The following is a 21,488-nucleotide window of genomic DNA, read 5'->3' as shown; positions in this document are numbered from 1 at the left end:
GCCTGTGCTACTGGGAAATCTGCCAGAGCCCAGCCAGCGCCCTCGTGCCAGTGGCCCCGCGGCGGCAGAGCTGGCACACCACAGCCTGAGCACCGAAGCTCCCCTTTCCGCCTGGGGACCAGGTTTGTTGCCCTGTGGCAGTGGATAGGACCACGGCTGAGGGAAGCCCTGCAAAAGCAGGGCTGAACAGGTACGCTGCCTCCCCTGGCAAGGGAGCCAGCACGGCAGGAAACTCCCCCCCCACCACCTGAAGGTGGTTTTGTGTCGTGAAGGGATCAGTGCTGTTCTGAGTAGATATGGCCTTGGTCCAGAAAGTGCCTGTGATATACCGTGTAAATCCCCCAGTGCCAGGGAGAGTGCCAGCCGTGCCCCGGCAGCACGCAGTTTGCACTGCGGCTCTGAAGCTGTGTAAATCCAGTGTAAGTGTTGGGACTTGGGACATTATCCACCTCTTCTAAACAGCAACCCCAGCGCAGTCAGCAAACCCTGTCGGTTTCTTACATGAAAGTAAGTGTTGTCTTCACGCACCATATGAAACGTGTGCTTTCATCCCGTCCCTCGATTTTTTAAGACTGCCGGGGTCTTCCTGCCATTTCTCTCCACCCGGACCGAGTGCTGCAAAGGCCGCTTGTGTGAGCGCTCGGCGGGGGCTGCAGGGCGCCGGGGGTGGCGGAGCCAGAAGGGAGGCGTGTGGCGGCAGCGAGGCGCGGGGCCTCCCGGGCAGCCATAGGCCCTGCACGCCGATGGCGCCGTTGAGACCGGACGGGCCGACGGGCTCAGCAGGGCGGCGGCGCTCGGCTGCGTGACAGCCGGGGGAGCTGCGGGCACGGCAAGGCTGCGGGGGGGCGCGTACCGGCTGCCACTCTGCGCCCCGAGGGCCCTTGGCCCGCCGGTCCTGGGCAGGCACTGCACTGCCCCGAGCCTCCCCCCCCCCCACCGCCGGCTGGAGGAGTGGGTCGGGAGGGGCCGCTGGGAACCCCGGCCGCAGCCTGCGCCCGGCAGCCGGGAAGCAGCGCCCCTGGCAGCGGCCCGCCCAAGCTTGCTGCGAGGCCGGCGGGCTGCTGGGGCACGGCCGAGGCACCGGGCCGGCTCCGGGCAGGGCGAGGGCTGCGGGGCCGCCCGCCGGAGGGGTGGCGGGGCCACGGGGCCGGGCCCTCACGGGTGGCGGCGTGGGCCCTGGAGCGACGCGGCCCGGCCCCCGGCGCCCCGGCCGCCGACAGACAGCGGGGCAGGCGGAAGCGGGACGTGCGCCCCCGGCCCGGCCGCCCCGCAGCGCGGGCAGAGCAGGAGCGCCCGGCCCCCTGCAGCGGCCGCCCCCGCCGGGCGGGCCGGGACGCGGCCTTCGCGCTCCCGCGAAGTTTGCGCCGCCGCGCGGGCCGTAGTGTTCGGGAGGCGGCGGGGCGGCGCGGCGCCTCCCGGGAGCTGTAGTGTTCCCGGCCGGCGGGGCATTGCCGCCGCGCTCTGCGGCCCCGCCCGGGAGCTACAGCCGGCGGCCGCCGCTGCGTGCCGCGAGGATGGCGGCGCCCCTGGTGCTGGTGGTGCTGGTGGCCGTGACGGTGCGGGCCGCGCTCTACCGCTCCAGCCTCGCCGCCTTCATCTCCGAGCGGGTGGAGGTGGCGTCCCCACTAAACGCCTGGAAGCGAGGTGAGGCCCGGCGAGCCCGGGCCGGGGCGCCGCGTCGCCAGCGCGGCTGAACGAGCCGCGGCCTGCGGGGGGTGTCGGTGAGGGGCTCCGGGGCGGTGGCTGCCCGGGGCTGGGGGTCCCCGGGGCGGGGAGCGCAGCTGCAGGCGGGCAGGGCCCTGGCCCCGGCCCCGGCCCTGCGCCAGGCTGGGGAGAGGCCCGGTCCGCAGTCTCGGGCCCGGGCCCCGGCTCTCCCGAAAGCCGCGTGAGCCGGTCCGCGGCCGCTGTCCCGGGGGAGGTGCGGGCGTTTGGCCGCAGCGGGGCAGGGCTTCGGCCGCGGTGTGCCGCCAGCCTGCGTGCGCTGATGCGAGCGGTGGCGCCGAGGTGCGCGTACAGCGGCGGCCCGGCAGCGCCTGGCCCGGGGGCGCGCGTCCCGCGGGCCGCCCTGGGGCTGCACGGCCCCGGGCCCGGCCCCGCGGAGCGGCCGCCTGGTTCCGCCTGGTACCCCGTTCCTGCAGGGCTGTGCGCGGGTTCGTTTTCCTTGTTCTGTTTCTGGCCCCACACGTTGTTACCGACACGATTCAAAGTCTCTTCTGAAGACTGAGGTTCAGGTTAATCGGGGGTTTTCAGTGGCATTCATGTCTATAGCGTCTGAGCCTGTTTGGAACCTTAATTTATTTTAAAGATAGCCTTTTAGGAAAATAATATCCAGCTATTATGCATTATTTTATTATGCATAAAATTATTTTCAGTTTTGGGGTGGAAAATAATGGCACAGTGTAATAAAGGTGAAAAGTGTGAATGCATTTGATGACCTGAGGCCTCTGCTCCACAGACTGTAGCACTTCACACCTTACAGTTTCAAAATACAGCTCCCAGAAATTCCGTTGCAGCAATGGCTGCCTTCTCAATCTTACATTAGAGCGTCAAGGTAAGCATCTAGATAGTAAGGAGCACAGTTAGCATCAGTCTTGAAAAGTCTGGGCTGTCATCATACAGGAACTTTGTGGCAGAGACAGAATCTGCTTCGCCAGCATATCGCTGAACTGGGAACCTCTTGTTGCTTCATGTGGCCTTGTACCTCGGAACATGTGGGCCTGTTTCCCATGGCTTCTCTCACTGCATGCACTGCTCGGTCCCCAGGGAACCTTTGGGCTCCATAAGGTGGAGATTCTATGGAAAAATGTGCATGTGTTGCAGTGCAAGCTGCAATTGCATGATTGCAGAGGATCTGAATTCAGGCTGCAAAATGTCAGGAAGTTTCAACAATGGATAAAGCTTTTAGCTTTGCCTGATGATATGTATTAATTTCTGCTCTTTTATTGTGGTTTTGGACATTTCAGGTCTCTCTACATCTGATTAGGCAAAATAGTTCAAATTCCATATTATGTTGTGATTTGTCCCCAGTTAACTGTTTCTCCAGCATAGATATCATGTATCACATAATAGGTGACTTAAAATCAGTAAATATTATACATGTGATTTATATATAGTTAAATGTAAAGCATTTCAGCTATAACATTTTTAGCTGAAACAAATAAATATATTAACAACTGACCATTCAGTTACTGAAGAAATTTGCATGGCAGAATTAAGAAAGTGATCAAGTCTAGCTGGTTGTTGGCTTTGTGTAATTTTTGTGTTACCCATTCAGATGGCAGTTCAATGTGAGATTCTTACAAGTGTGGATGTTTTAAAAACTATAGTTTTACTGTTAGGAGATCTTTCTCTTCCCACATCACAGGATTCTAATGCAGGCGTTTTGTATGTTTCAGTGGTCGAAGGATTAGCTCTGCTGGATTTAGGGGTCTCGCCATATTCTGGAGCTATTTTTCATGAGGTGGGTATGCATGCTTCATTTTAAACATGGTATTCAAGTGGCCCATTGCTTAGTCTTGCTGCTCACGGGCTGGCAAAGGCTGGGGACCTGTCTTGCCCCAAAGACTTCAGAAAACTTGGAGCCATGTAATTGTCTGTGCAGTAGCTGTATATGTAGTGTCTAGCACAATGAGGAGATACAGTTCATCACAGAATAAATCTCCGTGCAGATGATCAGCATCATAATAATTTGTTACTGCACAAGGAGAGTCTGAAAGAGGGGAGATTTGTAATAAAGAAAATAGTCTGTTCACATCCAGATGTTTCTCTTGGCAGAAGCCAGAGCAGGGAGAGACAGTGTCACTGTGAATCTGAACACAATTTTACTGGATAGCAGCATCTTGAGTTTCTGCATTTGCAAAAATACTAACATTAGCACAAGCATGCAGTACATCTGTTCCTCATTTTGAAAACACCTCATTCTTCCAAACACTGTGGGGTTTTGTGGCCTCAAGTGGTCTTAATGACATGGAGGGTATGTCCATACATAGTGTTACCTAGGGGTGAGACATATACTTTGTATTCCTTTGAAAACCTGTTTCTCTCCAATAAATTCTCCTTCTTTAAGCACAGTTTTCTCCCAGACTGTGAAATCCATGCTTATTTATACCATCACATTATTTAAAAAATATTTTAAAAGAAATTTATTTTTTCACAGTGAAGACTGAATTTACACCTTGCAAATATAGTACTTCCAGATTAAGCTTTTCTGTCACAGGAATAATTCAGAAGCATGCTCTTCCTCTTACCCTAGAACGAAAAAGCTGTGGGAGTAAGAGGATGATTGGGCTGTAGTTCTGCTGCTTTGTTTCTAACATGCTTACTTCTTTTTGCTTTATAAAAGACTCACCTAAACAACAGGCTATGTAGGAACTACATTCAAAAGTACCTGCAAACATCCTGAAAAAATAGATTCTCTAGGAGAAATATTTTCTAAAGCTGTTCTGTAAATGCTTTCTATTGTAACTCTACCACCATACTGGTAGAAGTGAAAAGTTGGAATAGAATATAATTTTCAAAGTTGTCGGTGTCTTTTATAAAGTGTATTGAGAACTTTGCAAGGAGAAAGACCAGTAAGTGTGCTTGGATTATTCACTTTACCCTGCAGTAAAAGCATTGTAGGAGAGACTAAGGAAAATGACCTTTTGCAGTCTCTCATAGTACTACTGCTTTTTTCTCATCAAATCGCCTGTTGTTTTATCTGGACAGTATTTGACATGGGTTTCCCTTCTGCTCTCTTTTAGACCCCACTGATAATATATCTCTTTCACTTCCTGATCGAATATGCTGAATTGGTGTTCATGGTAAGCGCTCCTGGAAAGCTCCTCTTGAAAGGTCCCATTCTGTGAAATGCTGATGTATGACTTTCCTTTTGCTCCTGTAAGGATAAAGGACCTTCAGCCTCCCTGTAGTTCAGATTCCTGCTGAGCTCACGGTTGAATTAGAAAGGCAGCTTTGCCTGTACAAACCCACGTTCGGGCTTCTTCCTTGTTGTACATACTCCTCCTTTTCTGTGAGTTCTTGGTTAGATAAGTATCCCCACAGAGGGATGGGAAGTTGGCATTTGTTTTCAAAGGTTACTTCTTAACAGGTCACAATATTTTGTCCCCCCACCTTAATGCCTACGCTGCAGCATTTTTCACTAAAACCTGCTGCCAAACCCCAGGCCTGCAAAGAGAGCACAAATGAGTTAGTCCTCCAAATGCCTCTTGTAAACTATTCTCTTCAGTTCGACATAATTCAGAAGGACAGAAATCATATAGCTGGCTGCACATGCCGCCTGGTGGAGCCTCTCTCCCCAGATCCCTGCTGGGCAGGTCTCACGCAGAGCTAACAGCCATCTGTGTTGTGCTTGTGCTGATTGTTCAGATGACTGTACCACTGCCTGGTAAGTTTGGGACAGCTCAAGGCACTGTTGTGCTGGATTAATGGACAGGTGGATTTAGCCAGCTGGGCACTGCCGCAGTGTTGCCTGTGCTCTAATTAGACCAGTGTTTCTCTCTATTACCCTCGCATACTTCTTTCCGTGAATAATTTTTTTTGCCCTTAATTCCCTGTTCTCTTGTTTTGTAAATATTAATATCTCTGATACAGCTCGTGGCTTCAAGGTTAAGCAGTGGTGTGTGAGCACAGCATACAAATCTGCCATCTAGTGTTTTTAAAGCTTGTTTTTTCTTTTTGTGAGCTGATTCAGATCAGAATCCTTGTTCAGCATTGCAGTACTGTCCAATATCTTTCTCCATTTGTTTATTTTGCTTACAGTCACTGTTTATGCCTTGCTTTTTTAGATAACTGATGTGCTAACTGCTGTTGCCCTTTACTTGGCCATCCAAGACTTCAACAAAGTTGTGGTAAGCTGACTTGCCAGCATTGCTGGTCCTCTTCTCCCAGCAAGTATAATTGTCTTGTACCAAAGAAAACACTTGCCAGAAGATGCAGTGTCAACCAGTCCTTGTGGCAATAAATCTGAGCATATCTCAGTGATCAATAAACATGGGGACTGAATGTGGTAAACAAGTGAGGTATTTTAGGGTTTTTTGTGGCAGTATTACAGTAGGAATCAAATTAGTGACTGTAGCTACCATACTGCACTTGAATGATGATCACAACAGTGTAGATTATTTGATCTGAAAGGAGTATAAAGAATTTGAGAAATCTGTGAGAATGCAATAGCCAATGAAATGCAGACAAGTCCAGGGTCACAGTACACAAGAGGAGATGTGAGATTTGGGAGTGTGTACTGAAAACCTGAAAAACTGAAAACTTCAGTTGTTGTGGCAGTTTGCAGTATGCAGAATTTAATTACTGGTCTATGGATCTGGCAAGACTTGAGCACTCCCTTTTCTCACCTCTGCTCCTGCTGCAATCTTCTGTACGTTTTGTACCTAGAGCCTGGAATGTTTTACCTTGAACAGAGTTTGTGTTTGCACATGGCATGGGTTAATACACAGACTGGAAATGTATAAAGGAAGGAATAAAACCTTGCAATGATGCTGAGGTGACATAAATAATTCTGGTGAGCAAGGTAGAAGTCTGACACCAAATATTACTTGATCTCTTCAAATTATAAGTACATGTAGTTGGTCGTGAGTGATTCCTCCCATCTCTCTCTCATAAGTAGCTCAAAGAACGTTTGGTATAAGCAATGCTGTGCTCTCTGCAATCCAAGAGGGGCAGTGATTCAGTATCAACGTGAACAGGGAGGCTGCATTTTCTACAGCATCTGTATGGCTCCCATCCAGCTATGTGCTTCTTCCTTGTCCTCTGACTTCGAGGTTGAAGAAATAACTCAGTAACTCTGTTCAATGACAGAACTGCAGACGTGTAAAAATTCTGCATGTGAGTTAATTTGCTTGTTGGGAATTTATTGTCAGCATCTCTCCTTCTGTCTCACCATGACATAGTTCACTGGGTTCATAATTCTGATTTCTTTCTTGTCTCCATAGGGAGCATCATAGAACAAGATAGATTAAAGAGAGACATTTCGGGTCCCAAAAGGGAATTTGGCACAGCAGATACAGGGTCCCTAAAGGGAATTTGGCATAGCAGTGTCCATCTTCAAAATAACAAAGAATGCATGCTTCTGTGACTTGGTTTCTCAGGGCTTGTATGTTGAACAGTGAATTTATAAAGTCAGCTTTTCATTGGAGATCCAAGCAGGCTTTAGGAAGATTGAAAGTATTAAACTCTAGTGTGTTGAATTCCCTGTCAGCTGTGTCAAGAGCTAGACGCAGGTAATTAAGGAAGTTCAAGTAAGTAGAGATTATCTCCTTTCTCCTGACTTCCACTTCAGTTGTTAAGTATGTGGGAAAAGAGAGGGAGTTTGGCTCATGCCTGGGGCTACATGTAATGAAAATCCTGAGTAGTAAGAAATAATGACTTTCCTCACCTGACAGTCTTTGGTCATTCTCTCTTCTTCAGTTCAAAAAGCAAAAGCTCCTAATAGAGCTGGATAAATATGCACCAGATGTGGCTGAACTCATCCAGACACCTATGGAAATGCACTACATCCCCCTCAAGGTAGCATTATTGTAAGTATTGCTGCTTGTAGGCTGCAGTAGGCTGCTTTGGTCCCTCAGCTCCCTTTGGTTTTATTTGTCTGATTGTTAGAAGATTCACCCCCCCCCAGAATTCTGAATTGAATATTATATGTAAAAATCCCCCCAGCCCTAGTACTCGGTTTAAAAGTAAAAAGCAGATGCTTTTGCAAATGTTTGTTGCCAACAAATAAATTCACGCACACCCTCTGAGGCCGGCTCAACAGCATAAGGTCATTAATTTGGTAGCCAGAATGTTGTGTCTGCACAGTTCATATTCCCATTTATCTTGCCAGTACACAAATGTTATCAAAATTGGTTCTATGCCTCCAAAATGTTTGAGTGTCTTTTCAGAAAAGTTAGGAGAATTTTTGAGCAATTGGAGAAAGTGTTTGCTGAATATCACAACTTGAATATCCCAGAATTGTTTTTAACAATTCAAAGATACATTCAGTTGGTCATCTTAGTAGTGTTGTGTCTTGCTGTTCCTCTGTATGCTAAGCATTTTTTTAATTTCTGAAAGCTTCAACTAAAACAAATACTCTACAAGCAAGGTACTTAATGTCAAAGAACTATTTTTTTCTTTGGAGTTTTGACATTAATAGATTATTACCTGAATTATTCTGTGTCAGAGAGAGTTTTCCATTAGATATGTTATTTTTTCTTATTTTCATATGATTTTGTAAAATGGTATGTTCACCAGGCTGAGAAAGGTAGTTTGTATACATTGCAGACTGTTTTGTATTTAACATTGTTGCACATTGCCATGGCAAAGTCAGGATTTGGTTCCATCCTGCTGTCTTATTTTTATTCTTCAGAGCCAATAAATGTGAGTAGCAGAAAGTGTTTACTTTGGACCCAATAACCCTAGGTCTGACGGAATAAATGCACAATGTTTCTGCAAAGCAAGAAACGTTTATGGTTGTCATTTTCTAGGATAGAACTTGCATTTTAGACATCTTCCCAACTGTCTCCTTTTCTGCAGTGTGCTCTCTGTGGCCACTGTGTCCAAGACCACAATCCAAAGATGTGGGTTTTGCTCCAGACTGAGGAACCTGTTCAGCTGAGTTAATTTGATGAGAGGACCCCATCAAATGTGAATAAGTAAATGGCAAAATGCATCTGTTTTTCCTTTGAACATCGCTTTATTAGATGCTGTCTCCTCTGAATATAACTCGAGCTTTTATGTTTTTCAGCTATCTGTTAAACCCCTACACTGTGATGTCTTGTGTGGCAAAGTCTACCTGCGCCATCAACAATACTGTCATTGCATTCTTCATTTTAGCTACAATAAAAGGTAACACAATGAAGAAAAAATGGTTCTTTATGACTTTCTATAAATATTAGAAAAGTAGTAGAAATTAAACCAAGGGACTTTTCAGATAGGGTTGTTACAAAGATCTCGGTGAAACACAGCAGAAACAGGACTGGAACAAGGCCAAAGTTCTACCTGAAATCACAAGATCAAGAGATTTTATAGTCAAGTCAAAACTTACTTTCACCTCAGTGTAACTAGGAGTTTCATCTATAAAAACTGACTCCTTTTCCTGGATGACTTCAAATAGTTTTCTGTTTGTGCAGAAATGCATGTCTGTGTGTAAGAGGACATGATGCTCTGCTGCTCTTTCTTTTGTATGTGAATATGCACTTGAAGTATTGTATGCAATTTATTTTCAAAGTGTATTCTTTGAACTTTTATTCAAAAGCAAGCAGTTGCCTGCAGCTCTTTTTTGGCTTTCACTCACAGTTGTAAACTTGGTTTGAAATCAGCTAACTGAGCTTTGGGGGAGCAGAAACAGTAACTAAAGACCCATACCAGCACGGCTGACTAGATTATGGCCAAATAGCTGTTTCATTCATCTTGTGCATAACGCCAGGTTTCTGTTTCTTTTATGACTCCCCAGTGCTAAAGTCTTTTAGCATATGTGATTTGTACTAGTCACATGAGTTTTAGGAGTTCTCTGCTGGGTCAGGGGAAAGGTCAGTCTGATCCCTTCTCCAGCAGTGTCCAGACCCAGACCTTGCAAGTAAAGCTGATATAGATTGTTTTTATTAGTGTCTCCAAAAGAAAGCTTTCTTCTACTTGTTGACTAATTGAGGCAGGACGGGTTTTGATTTAGAAGCATTTGCAAAAGCCAACCAGTGAGGGTCCATTTAATTAAACGATTTGTAGCTGTTCACTGTTACCATAAGACAAATAGTTCAGTCATAGACAAAACTGTACTGGCTGTCCCCTGAGGTTTTTTCCTGACTGGGAGTGTGGCAGGCCCTAGGTTTTCAAGTGAGCAAAGAGATGAAGTCAGATTATGACTGTGATTTCTGGGTACCATTTCCTTATATCTGTGCAGAATTGAACACATGGTAAGATAGAGGATAGGGATTTTTTGTCTAGGAGAGTGTAGTTGAAGAATGGAGAAGGCTTATCACCAGGTAACGCTGTATTTTCACTTTCAAATGGTGGAAGCAGATTGAAGCTTACAAAGTGTTTGATGTCAGTAGGCTGACAATTAGTCCAGTGCACTGAGTCAGGATGCTTGCTGTCTAAGCTTTTTTACAGGTGACTTCCATCAAGTGACATAAGACTGAAAGCTATAACCAGACTACCGCACTGGGTGCTTGTATTTTTATTGTTTAACCTGGGACCTTTTGGACTTGATTTCTGGTATTGGTAGTTGGGCCGTGTGAGTATTCAGCACAGCTCAACCTGAGGCACCTCAAGTAAAGCTTCCTTAATAAAGGGATTCATATTTTTAAGACCACATGGAAAAAGCTGTGCTAATCCTCTCTGTGCCTCAGTTTTGGTATCTGTAAAGTAGGGCTGATGCCACTTTATTCCTTCAGCTGCAGACTTTCTCTTGCTCTCTTTCACAGAGCTTTGCTGAGGGCCCCGACATATTCTGGTGACGACATTATCCAGCATGTCCAGTATGAGTGTAACAGCTGTTTCATGCGGGTATGACTTAAGTGAATGCATTCCCATGCATAAACAGCAGCTGGCATGGCCTGCATATAGACTGAATTACATGAATCTCTTTCTATACATGAATGAAAGGAGATATAAACCAGTCAGTGGTTCTTTCTTTTGGGAGAATCACCTTGGTATGAGTCATTCTCTGTTCAAAATGTAGTTAAGAAAAGGACGCAGCCCAGGACACGTTCTGCTAAAAACACCTTTAAGGGGTGTTTTGATATTTGTAAAGCCCCTGAAGGGGGTTATGCATTTATTCCCATTTGTTTGTAAGGCTGTTATATTAAATGTTCCTTACAAATGAACAGTTGGGGTTTTTTTTCTTCGCAGGTAGTGCCTTCCTCAGTGCTGTGTTCCTGGCCTTAGCTACATACCAGTCACTCTACCCTCTCACATTGTTTGCTCCAGCACTCCTTTACCTTCTACAGGTATGTGATTTCTAACTGTTGGCACCTGTCGTCGTCTTGTAGCTGTGCAGGGACAGTACTTAGCTATTGAGAGGGGAGTCAAGCAAGTCCTGGGTTTCAGAAACAGTGGCTCTCCTCAGGCTCTGGAAAGTTTGAAGCCTTAATGGGGATGCCTGTGCGTAGAGAGAAGGAAGCCAGAAAGTCATATACAGAACTGGCGGGTGTTCGGCTTGCTTGAAATAAGTGCTATTCTTTGTGTCATGTGAATAGCAATGAGGATTTTAGACCTGGAGAATTCCTTTGCACCGACATAGATCACTGACCTGTGTTTGAATGAGGAGCTCTGTGTTTGAATCACTCAAGCTCGGAAATGCTGATCTGGAGTTTAATGGCAAAAGGTGTGTGCTTGTGAAAGTGCCTGGTTTCCCTTGTCCTTTATCCCTCCCCAATAACAAGGCCCCTGAATTCCAACAGGACTGACCTTGCACATTTACCAGTAAACAATGCCTCAACAGACAGACACTGCTCCAGGCAAAACTAGCCCCGCTGTAGGGTGGTAGGCACATCGGCAGGCAGGGGTAGGGTTTAAAGCTGAGGCAGCTCTTTCCTAGTGATCGGGTTCATCACTGGTTTGCCTGCATGCTTCCCACTGGTCTCTCTCTTAGCTCTTGTGCTGATACTGTACACAGTGACTTAACTGAGAGTCCAAATTATAATGCACTTAAGGAAAACTGATCATTTTCTAGTCTTGCTGTGATGTGGGAGCAACGTGAGGCTGTGACCACTAGCAGAGGGCTCTTACCCAATTCACAGATCATTTGGTGATCTTTTTTATTGTGTTTGCCACTCTGAAATTTCTGCCATTGAGTATTTTGCCAGCTTTTCTTGGTTGCTTCTGTCCTATCTCCCTCATGACTTTTATAGCTAATCTTAACTACAGATTTGTGACAGCCTGTTCTCAAATCTCTGAGCTTCGAAAGAGAGTGGAGAGTCAGTTCTAGTCCATTTTCTTTCCCTGACTATCTGGTATGAATGTCTCTTACTTTTTTCAGAAATTTTATTATTATTAGTCTTTGCAAGACAAGAACTGCTGTGGAGTCAGTGTTACTTTTTCAGTTTGCTAATTTTTCGGAGCATTTACTTTATATATTTTAGTCTCATTTGTTGTCTTTTAACTTTGGCTAAAGTAAAGTGGCAGTAAAGTAGAAGCACTGTGTTCACAAGCAACAAGAAGTGCTTTGATATGTGAATGCCTAATTTGTAACTTTTAAAGGGGATCGTGTTAGTGTGTGTTCTTTTATTCAGATTTGTAAATGAACTTCACTGCATTCTTTGTACAGAACTAAATAGCTTTTCTCCAGCACTTTCCAATCTGTCCTGCCAAAAATCTTTGGTAAACTTGCTTACATTGTTCCAGCAAGTGGTATTGAACATGCTGTGACTGAGAAAATAAGAGTGTGCTTTACACAGGGCTCACATCAGTTACAGCTGGTCTCTGTACATCTGCCAGTGTAAACCCTAGTACTAAATGGAAAAGCCACATCCCTTATGTGGAGTTACAGAACCCTGAGCAATTCCCAAAGGTTTTTGCCCCTGTGTGTGTATTTGTCTTTACAAATGCAGTCAGGGGACCTCTTGGAGTGAGATACCTATGTATCATGTTATGTGACAAGGGCTTGTGGTCGACCTGTCAGGACATGTGGCAGTGGCAGGACTGCAGCAGTTGTCTTTGTCTGAGGAGACAACCTTTTAGAGGGATCCTTTGTGCTTAGGAGCCTGCTGGATGTCCTCTTTTCTGATTTCAGCAGAGCATGAATGCCAGTCCGTGTGGTGGAGACCTGGCATCACAGGGTGGTGGGTTGTGGAGCAGGGCTCTTTGTCACCCAGACGATGTGGGCTCGTGCAGCAGAACGCACAAGCAGCAGTACAGTATTGCAGACCTCTAAGGTACAAGTATAGCTGTGCAGAGGTGGTGAATGTTACACTGAGTGCACGAGAACTGACTCACAAGCAGAAATTACCAGCCTAGGTACAGTATTTTCAAGCACAGGTCTGGGAATCATGTGCAATGTGTATGACTTAGTTGGCCAGATTGAAGAACATCAAGCAAATTGTGCTTGAGAACTACTTCTTCCAGTGCTATAGTACCAGTGTTTGACGCTTTCTTTCATCAATTTAAAATCATGTTCTGAACACTCAGGTTTTTTGTGGCTTTCCACCTGATAAGGGATATCTGCCTGCTTGTATTTAATTTTCAGCGTCAGTTCATACCAATAAAACTGAGAAGTAAAAGTTTCTGGCTCTACACCATGCAGTATGCAGCCCTGTACCTGTGCAGCCTGGTGGTGATCATCTGCCTCTCCTTCTTCCTCCTCAACTCCTGGGATTTTATCCCATCTGTTTACGGGTTTATGTAAGTATAAGGATTCTTACTGTTTTGTCTGTCTAGCCCTGCTGTGTTGTTTCTTGTGCATCACTCCCTGTCCCAAGAAGCATGTGATCTGTGATTTTACTGGCAATGCAAGAAAACAAAGAGTGTGTGGAGAAGAGCAGGCATTAGCCAACTTCCGTTAATTAAGTTACAGCAAGAATTAGAGAAGACAGGAGATGTTTTCCACTGAGTTGATTGCAAATGGATTTGACTGTTGAGCTATCGTGGCTGTGGAATTTTTATCTCTGGAGAAGTGTCTGTTTGGGAATGGTTTAAATCCTGCTGGGGCATAGGGAAACATTAGTCCCTTTTCTCTCCAGGTTTTCACCCCTTTGATTTCTCTTCCATGTATTTAAAATATAGGTCCTCCATCCGTTAAGCAAACAATGCTTGCTTAATGCAACAGAAGCAGGGCAGTGAAAAACAACCATATAAAAATGTTACCTTGACTTTTCTTTTCAAATTTCAGCCTTTCCGTTCCAGATCTGACACCCAATATTGGCCTTTTCTGGTACTTCTTTGCAGAGATGTTTGAACACTTCAGTCTTTTCTTTGTATGTGTGTTTCAAATCAACGTGTTCTTCTACACCATTCCCTTGGCAATAAAGCTAAAGTAAGTATGTTTTTGTGCTAGTTTTTTTACTCTTACTTGTCTGGTGGAAGCTTATGAGGCTGGCATCAGATGTCTGGATCTACAAGCCTGAAAAAGATAGGTTTTTTTAACAGGGCCTATCCTCCTAATTTCCCAAAGTTTCAATCTTTATTCCTCTTAAATGGAGTGAGTTGGGCTCTGCTATGCAACAAACGTGTTACAGGCATCAAAAGAGAGAGCAGAAATTTAGGCTACAGAGGTGCCTGTTCCCTGCCAGCATAAGCCACTGTAGTCAGAAAGCAAGAAGGAACTCTTGGATGGACCGTCAAGTTTTTTATTGTCAGAAAAAAAGTGAAAATCTGGGGACATTCCTAGCAGACTGCGCTGACAATGTTACCCTTCTTTCTGATAAAAACACCCGTTAACACTCCTGGATTCTCAGTGAGCTTATCCTCTTGACTTGGAGTGGACAGACATCATGCCATACCAGAAGGATAACTGTGGGCTTCTCCAAATAACCTTCAGAGAGGATTTTTTCATTGCTTTTTAGCAAATAAGACAGAGCTGGGGAAGAGCGGCCCAGATGACCAGCTGTATAAATGTGTGAGGTGCGGCATGATGTCTCTGTGTGAGGGCAGTGAGCAGATGTGCATCCCCTTACACTGCTTCTCTGCAGAGCAGCTCTCACTACCCTACCCGGCGCTCAGAGGCTTGTGTGGAGAGAACAGGGGTACGAGAGCCTTTATCAGCCTAGCCCACAGTACATTTGTGCCCTCGCTGATACTTATTTCCAGTTTCCAGAGACTCTCTTGCATCCTCTTATCCTTCATGTCTTTTCCCTTCTAGGGAACACCCTGTGTTCTTCATGTTTGTCCAGATCGCAATCATTTCTATCTTCAAGTCCTATCCCACTGTGGGAGACATTGCACTGTACATGGCCTTCCTTCCAGTCTGGAGCCACCTTTACAGATGTAAGTTCTTTGTGTTTGATTGTTCCTTATGCAATGGGGAAGGGCCTGTCCAATAACTGTCACCACTAAACGAAACCAGGCCCGTGTCTGCAGGCTCTTGTGGTTTCCTTCGGGTGTCTGGAAGGAGGCTTGATTTTTCTGGTGATACAGTCTCTAATATGTCTTTAGGACCACGGTTCAAATTGATTGAGGAGGGAATTTTCACTTATCTTCCCCACCTCTCCAAGTTGTTCCGAAGACTAACGTTTTTGTAAGAATGTTTCAGTCCTGCACAAGGGATGTGGCTTGTTAAAAAGTACATCCATCCTTCAGACGCTTCACTCCCATTTAAGGATGTGTAATTTGAACACTGCTTCTGCAGTCGGTGAGTCCCCCAGCCTTAAAATGCTGCACCATGCAGCGGTTCTTTGTTTTGCATCTGCTTATTTGCTTTGAGTGCAAGTAACTGAACTACTCCAAGCAACTGTTTGTTTTTTCTTAAATGCTTCGTAAAGAACCTCTTTAGCTCTTTAAATCACCAGAGAGCTTCCTGATGATTTTCAAACTCAGGCTGTAGCTCCTGCTACACTGGGGAGGTCTGGAAGCACTGTGCTTTTCCTGATGTTTCTTGCTTAAACCAACTGCTTTGACCAACCCTGCCAGGTTGTCTGGGCCTTTTACTGCAGTCTTCTCTAACCCAGGCCCAGCTAGCCCGCCTGATGGTCAAGAGGCTGGGAGACCATCTGTTCTATTAGTTTTAGACTAAGGAAAGCTGAGGCCAAAGCAGCTGTAATAAAACAGGGCAGGAAGCCCCAGGCTAGCCCTGAGCATGTCACAGCCATAGCAGGTGATGTAATTCTGGGAAACCCAGATTCATCGTAGTTTAGTTGCACCTTCCAAGCATGCAGATAAGGGGACTGTGGCCAGTGAGAGGGACAGTCATTTGCTGTCACATGCTCCGACCCCACAGCGAGTGCATACACCTACTGAACAAGAAGTTTAAGAAGAGGTGTGAACAGGTTTGGATGTGACAGTGCTCTTAAAATGCCAGATAACTCCCTTCAGCTTCAGAATTGTTGGGAGTCTTTCCGTTACCTTCACAGACATTGGCTGAGCTATGGCCAAGCACAGCAACACCAGTGCCAGGATACTGGTGCCAAAGGACAGTAGTTCACAGAAAACAAAATCTCCTCTGACCTAGTAGTTCTGGCTCTTTCAGACAAAGTTGTGCTTTGGTTTTGTCCATCTGGCACATATGCAGACTAAGGGATTCTGGCCACGCTTGCACCTCCTGAGGTCATGTGTTTGTCAACACATTTGGCCTATACGAGTCTCCTTTTATGGTGCTTTCCTTTCCTTACCACCTCCCAAGAAAGTGTCTCTTCCTATGGCCCACAGGTTCTTTTTTTTCCTTTGTCATCACCTTGATGAGGCTAGGGAATGGTGTGCTCTGCTCTCTGAATCATGATGCTTGTGGAAAGGCTCTTCTCAAAACTGCTGGCTTTGGCTTTTTGGCGTCTACACTACCAGAGTCCTTCAAGGCAGGAGTTTGGGAGCAGGACCTGGAAGGAAAGAGCTACGAATGAGGATTTCACACTCAAGTGAAGGCAGAAGTACTGATTTTAAAGGGAAATATAGTGTATTTCTTACAAAAACTAGCCAGGAAATTATTAAAGCAAACTGAAAGATTATTGGAGAGAAGTATGTGTTGGCAAGTGCCTCTCCCCGCCCCCTGCACATACCCTAAATACCATTGCTGGTTGTGTGAGCATGGCTGCTCAATAATGCATCATTTTAACAGCTTGGTTTTCTTTTGCAGTCCTCCGGAACATCTTCATCCTGTCATGTGTGCTCATTGTCTGCTCCCTCCTGTTCCCCGTTCTGTGGCACCTATGGATTTATGCAGGAAGTGCCAACTCCAATTTTTATTATGCCATCACGTTGACTTTCAACATAGGGCAGGTTAGTAGAGCAAGGCAAACGAGGCTGCGCTTTGGGTAGGTCTCTGGATTGGGTGTCCTGTCAGCAGCTGCAAATTCTGCAGGATGTATGGGGCTCTTTGCATCCTGTGTAGTCCTGCATAGCAGCTTCCCACCTCTCCTTGCTGAAATCTGCCTGGTCCTCGCCTTCTGGCACACTAATGGGAAAGAGTTCTTGTATGTAGTATTTGAGCTGCAGCTTCACAATCCAGCTAGATTTTACTGCAAGTTACATGGTCTGTTGCTTGACATCTCAGTATGGCAGGACTAAAAAGCACATGAAAATAGAAAAGGTGAGGTAGAGGGAAAATGGTGAGAAAATATGGGGCAGCAGCAGTGGGGCCAGAAAACAGGCAAATGAGAACTTCTTGTACATGGGGACATGGCACCAATTTTTCTGAGCATTATACCTCACTGAAATGTAGGGCTTATGCAGGGTCTCAGTCCTGCCAGGGCTTGCTCTCCCTGCTTCTCTCAAGGCTTATCGCCCCTGGAAGGTGGGATTCAAGGTACACAGGTGCTACAACTCTTTTTAAGTCCTTCCTCTTCTCTCTGCTATTTCTTAGTGTCCCTAAGTCCTGGGATAGTTTCATATGAGGATGAGCAGAATGTTCATTTCATGTTAAAGTTGCCTTTATTTTGAATGTGCCTCAACCATTTATGTTTGTCTGCTTCTCCTAAAACTAGAGGAGCAGTTTTGCCAGGGGCTAAAAAGTACCTGCTTGTAGATCCCCCACCCCCTTAATAAATAGGGGCAAACACCCATTCTGCAAAAGCAAAAAGGCTCCATGCAGTGAGTGAGATGAGAGTGGGATATGGAGGTACTACCAAGAAGGGCTTATAGGAAATTGGTAGTGGTTCATTAGCTCTCTAACTACATGTCTTGCTAGAATTAAAGGAATAGTAAAACTTTAATTAGAGATGGTGGATGTTGATATTCTAAGAGTATTTTATTTCCTACCTGAGAAAGTCATGACAGACCCTGCAAGGTCTTGCCCTCTGTATAAATGCAGACCGAGCAAAAATCTGGTTTCTGATTTCCTTGTGAGAAAGAAGTAGCCCTCATCACCACTAACCTAAACTCTTTCTTTTCCCATTAAGATATCTGCAGGGAGGTTTAGTTAAAAGTAAAATTAACCATATTAATGCATCATGTCAGTAGTCAGCCATGGTGTTCAGCAAAACAAGTGGATGCTTTCTGGGCACCTCCAAGCTTCTTTGTCTGTTGTCCTTCGCACTTTCTCCTCTGACCTCAGCAATCTGCAGCCCTGTTTCTTTTTCCCTCAGTCTCCACCTGGTCCTCCATATCCTCCCGTCCTGCCACTGAGCCTTCTTTGCAGCAGCTGTATTTAACAGTAATCCAAGCAGGCTCTGGCTGACAGCCTGACTCTCCCTCCCTCCCTCCCCTTTAGCGCTGCAGCAAACTTCAGGTGAGGCACTGTGCCAAAGCAATGCATTAAGTAGCATCTGGACATTGGGACGATAACTGCTAGCTTGGTCTGGCACCGAAAACATTTTCCACTCTAGTTATGCGGTGCTGTTTTCAGATGGAGGTTGTCAGCATTCCTGGGGAAGGGTGGCACTACAAGAGGCTAAATGACAAATGGCACTTACTGAGCCAGCAGGTCACTGCCCGCGCTTAACAGCAGCCCAGCCTGGCCCTGCAGAGGCAGCTTGCCTGTGGTGACTGCATTAGAGAAACCACCGAGACCCACTCTTGTGTTCTCAGTGCTTTTAGGCAAGGGAGCAGTCACGCTGTGGAGCCTCAGGACAACCAAAGCGGGGCTGAGGAGAGAAGGGACCGTGTGATTTCCACATCAGGTGTCCTTGTTCACTGCAGTTCTTTGGCACTTCAGTTGCGATTTCACACTACAATGCAGCTGGTGGCAATGCTAGCCTAAGGTACACCTGTCACCCAGGCACCACAGACAGGGTGGTGCCGACATCCATGTGCGTGTGGCAGCATGCCCTGACCTGGACCAGGGGAAAATCTGGGGGATAACTGGCTCTGTTCACTACGTAAAGGGGGGACAGTGTATACACAGGGTTGGCTGCCCCACCGCAGGCATGACAGCACAGGGGCAGAAAGGAGATGCAAAAGTGTTGAGGGTGGAAGAGGTGCTTTTAGCTGGTGTTGCTCCTGGACATTTTACTGTGAAGCCACAGCCTTGACATTTCAGCTCTTCTCTTCACGCCTTAGCCTGGTAAGTATTATTTTGTTAAACCACTAAAGCTTCTGTTTGCTAAGGCTGACCTGGGGAGCTGTGGTATTCCTTCTGCTGCCTGCAAGCTTACCCCTTCTGAATAGAAATGGCAGTTGGAAAACAATCACAATTGGAAAGTGCTTAATAGCAATCAGCAGTAGGAGACCTTCAGCATTTGGGTTGGACTGCATGACGGTGCTTGCATGGGAGGAGGCCCGTGGGTGAGGCTGAGAGAGTCTGTAAAGCTGTGGCAGTGATGGACCTGCCAGTGTCATACATTTTGGCCAGTTCTCCTTAGTAGAGATGTCTGCAAGATCACATGGGTAGCACAGCAAATAGATTCGTTTAAGACTCCCTTGGCTTAACACCACAAGGCAGTAGACAAGGGGTGTTCACAGGCTCAGAGAACCTCTTAAACCCCTTCAGGGTCTGTCACAAACACATGCCCCTTTTTATGAATCACCACTGATGTGTCTGAACATCTCACTTCTGCAGATCCTGCTCATCTCGGATTATTTCTATGCCTTCCTCCGGCGGGAATACTACCTCACTCATGGACTCCACTTGACAAGGCAAGATGGGACAGAGGCCATGCTTGTTTTGAAGTAAGGATTGTGCCCACTGTTCCCTGGGACATGGACCATGCTAAGGAACATGCAAAGCATGGTGTATGTGGGGTGGGTGGGGAAGGTTCCCTGAATGAGGTCTGACTTTGGGAATAGTACCTACTGAAAGAAAGGGCCGAGGTTCTTCTGGGAATACCCTCCCGAGCTGCAGGCTCAGTGCAGAGACTAAGAGCTACAAGCAGGAACTGCAGTGCCTCTGTTGGAGCATCTCCCTTTTTCCCTCAGCTGTGCTTTTCACTGCGACCTCAGCCATCAGCTCTGGGCAGTCCAAGAGGAACTGAAGAAAGTGTCTGAGCTAATACCAGGGCTGCATCTCTGGCCCAGAAGGAGCTCGGACCATAAACTTACTGTCACTGCTTCCTGGAGATGTTTGCTTCTCTGGAGATTTCCCCTTCACTGCTTTGACCAGTAGTGCTCCTGCTTAGCACAAGGCATCTCTGGGTATACTTCTGGGTTCTCCTGCTGTTGTGGGATCTGGAAAAATCACATGTACTCGGGCACAGTGGCTGACTGTGAAACAAATGGCTGACCACGGATGAATGACCTGCTGGAAGGAGGAGGGTGGAAGCTGCTGCCACAGGTAATAATTTTGTGCTCAAACTAGGAAGAACTGGAACTGGGGTGAAGACAGCAGGGTGGGTACTGGGTAACTGCTGTATCCTGTTGAAGCAACACAGGCACTTTCATGTCAGGAGCAGTACAGAGGCGTTACAGGGTCCCAGAAGGAATGTTACTGTGGAGATAAAACTCCCATTCCTCCTCATTTCTGTAGGGTAACAAAGCTTGATGGTGCAGGGCTTACACTATAGTTGTGATCGCTTGGGGCAGCAGCCTGGACATGGAAGGAGCAAGCTGCCTGCCTGGGCCAGGGACCAGATCTGTTTACATCTCCCCTTCAAGGCCCCAGACCAAAGCCAGAAGGAGCCTCAGCCACCACTGTTGTGGAGTTGTCAGGCTCCAGGTGTTCCATAGTGTTACACGGCTACAGGATACACGCTTTCCCTGTGTTACCCTCTTGCAAGTACAGCACTGGCCGTGTGGCTGTTAAAGCGTGAGCCCGTGGTTCCCCTGTGAGCTGCTGCCCCCGTGCATGTGACCCACCTGGGCAAAGCCACCAGGCTGGCTTCTTGCTCAGCTGGTTGTACGGTGGCATGGAGCAGTGGTAGCCACAGCGTGCAAGCTTTCTCACTGGTGCTGGGCAGCAGGTAGCCAGCTTCCCTACAGATCCCAGGAAAAATCCAAAGGGCTGGGAATGTGGCAACATCGAAACCAAACTGCACCTGGTATAGTGGAACTGAGAGATAGATGTACCCAGGCAGCTGTGTAAGCAGGTTATTTCTTTCTGGACCATTAAAACTTTTGCCTTACTGCACTGCTGTTAGCGCTTTGGTGGGGGTTCGTTAATCCGAGCCCAGCTCAGCCCCCCGCACTCAGCCACTCCGGCTGGGGCAGGCCCTGCAGCACCCCTGCGCCTCCAGCCATGGCAGGGGCACATGGAGCCCCAGCTGCTCTGGGCTGCCAGCTCTGTGGCATGTCTAGGAGCATAATAAACTGTGCAAGTTTTAAACACCCCTGTTGGCTCTGTGTTTGGAAGTGGGGTGAGGGTGAGTGGGGGCTCTGGACAGCACCAAGAGCCACACAGAGGGGTCGTGAGTGGACTTGAAAGCAAACACAGGGGTCGGGAGGAAAAACAAGTGGCCCTGTAGCACACCAAAAAGCAGACGATATTTCTACGGTGTGATGAAACCCCAGACAGGCCAGCTATGCACAGTTCAACCCTGCAGCAGTGTTAGAAG

At 46.9% G+C, this 21,488-nt stretch overlaps 1 protein-coding gene across 4 annotated transcripts in view; it reads left to right on the top strand.

The window, feature by feature from the left end:
- The first annotated feature begins 1,366 nt into the window (after window positions 1–1,366).
- PIGU (phosphatidylinositol glycan anchor biosynthesis class U) overlaps window positions 1,367–21,488 on the top strand; it is a 40,857-nt gene continuing 20,735 nt past the window's right edge. For 2 of the 4 annotated variants that reach the window (XR_008824481.1, XR_008824480.1), the window contains exons 1-12: window positions 1,367–1,644; window positions 3,396–3,460; window positions 4,743–4,802; window positions 5,787–5,849; window positions 7,420–7,529; window positions 8,732–8,832; window positions 10,834–10,931; window positions 13,169–13,323; window positions 13,811–13,954; window positions 14,780–14,904; window positions 16,703–16,845; window positions 19,562–20,272. Coding sequence is in view for 1 of the 4 variants with exons in the window: in XM_056355168.1 (XP_056211143.1) it covers window positions 1,515–1,644; window positions 3,396–3,460; window positions 4,743–4,802; window positions 5,787–5,849; window positions 7,420–7,529; window positions 8,732–8,832; window positions 10,834–10,931; window positions 13,169–13,323; window positions 13,811–13,954; window positions 14,780–14,904; window positions 16,703–16,845; window positions 19,562–19,675 (1,308 nt within the window). In the remaining 3 variants the exon portion in view is untranslated. Of the gene's footprint in view, window positions 1,645–3,395; window positions 3,461–4,742; window positions 4,803–5,786; window positions 5,850–7,419; window positions 7,530–8,731; window positions 8,833–10,833; window positions 10,932–13,168; window positions 13,324–13,810; window positions 13,955–14,779; window positions 14,905–15,072; window positions 15,269–16,702; window positions 16,846–19,561; window positions 21,264–21,488 lie in introns of those variants that run through there. The other 2 variants (XR_008824482.1, XM_056355168.1) reach the window with 2 other exon arrangements.

Source organism: Falco biarmicus, chromosome 10, assembly GCF_023638135.1.
Source record: "Falco biarmicus isolate bFalBia1 chromosome 10, bFalBia1.pri, whole genome shotgun sequence".
Lineage (NCBI taxonomy): Eukaryota > Metazoa > Chordata > Aves > Falconiformes > Falconidae > Falco > Falco biarmicus.
This window is presented reverse-complemented; position numbering and strand designations above follow the sequence as displayed.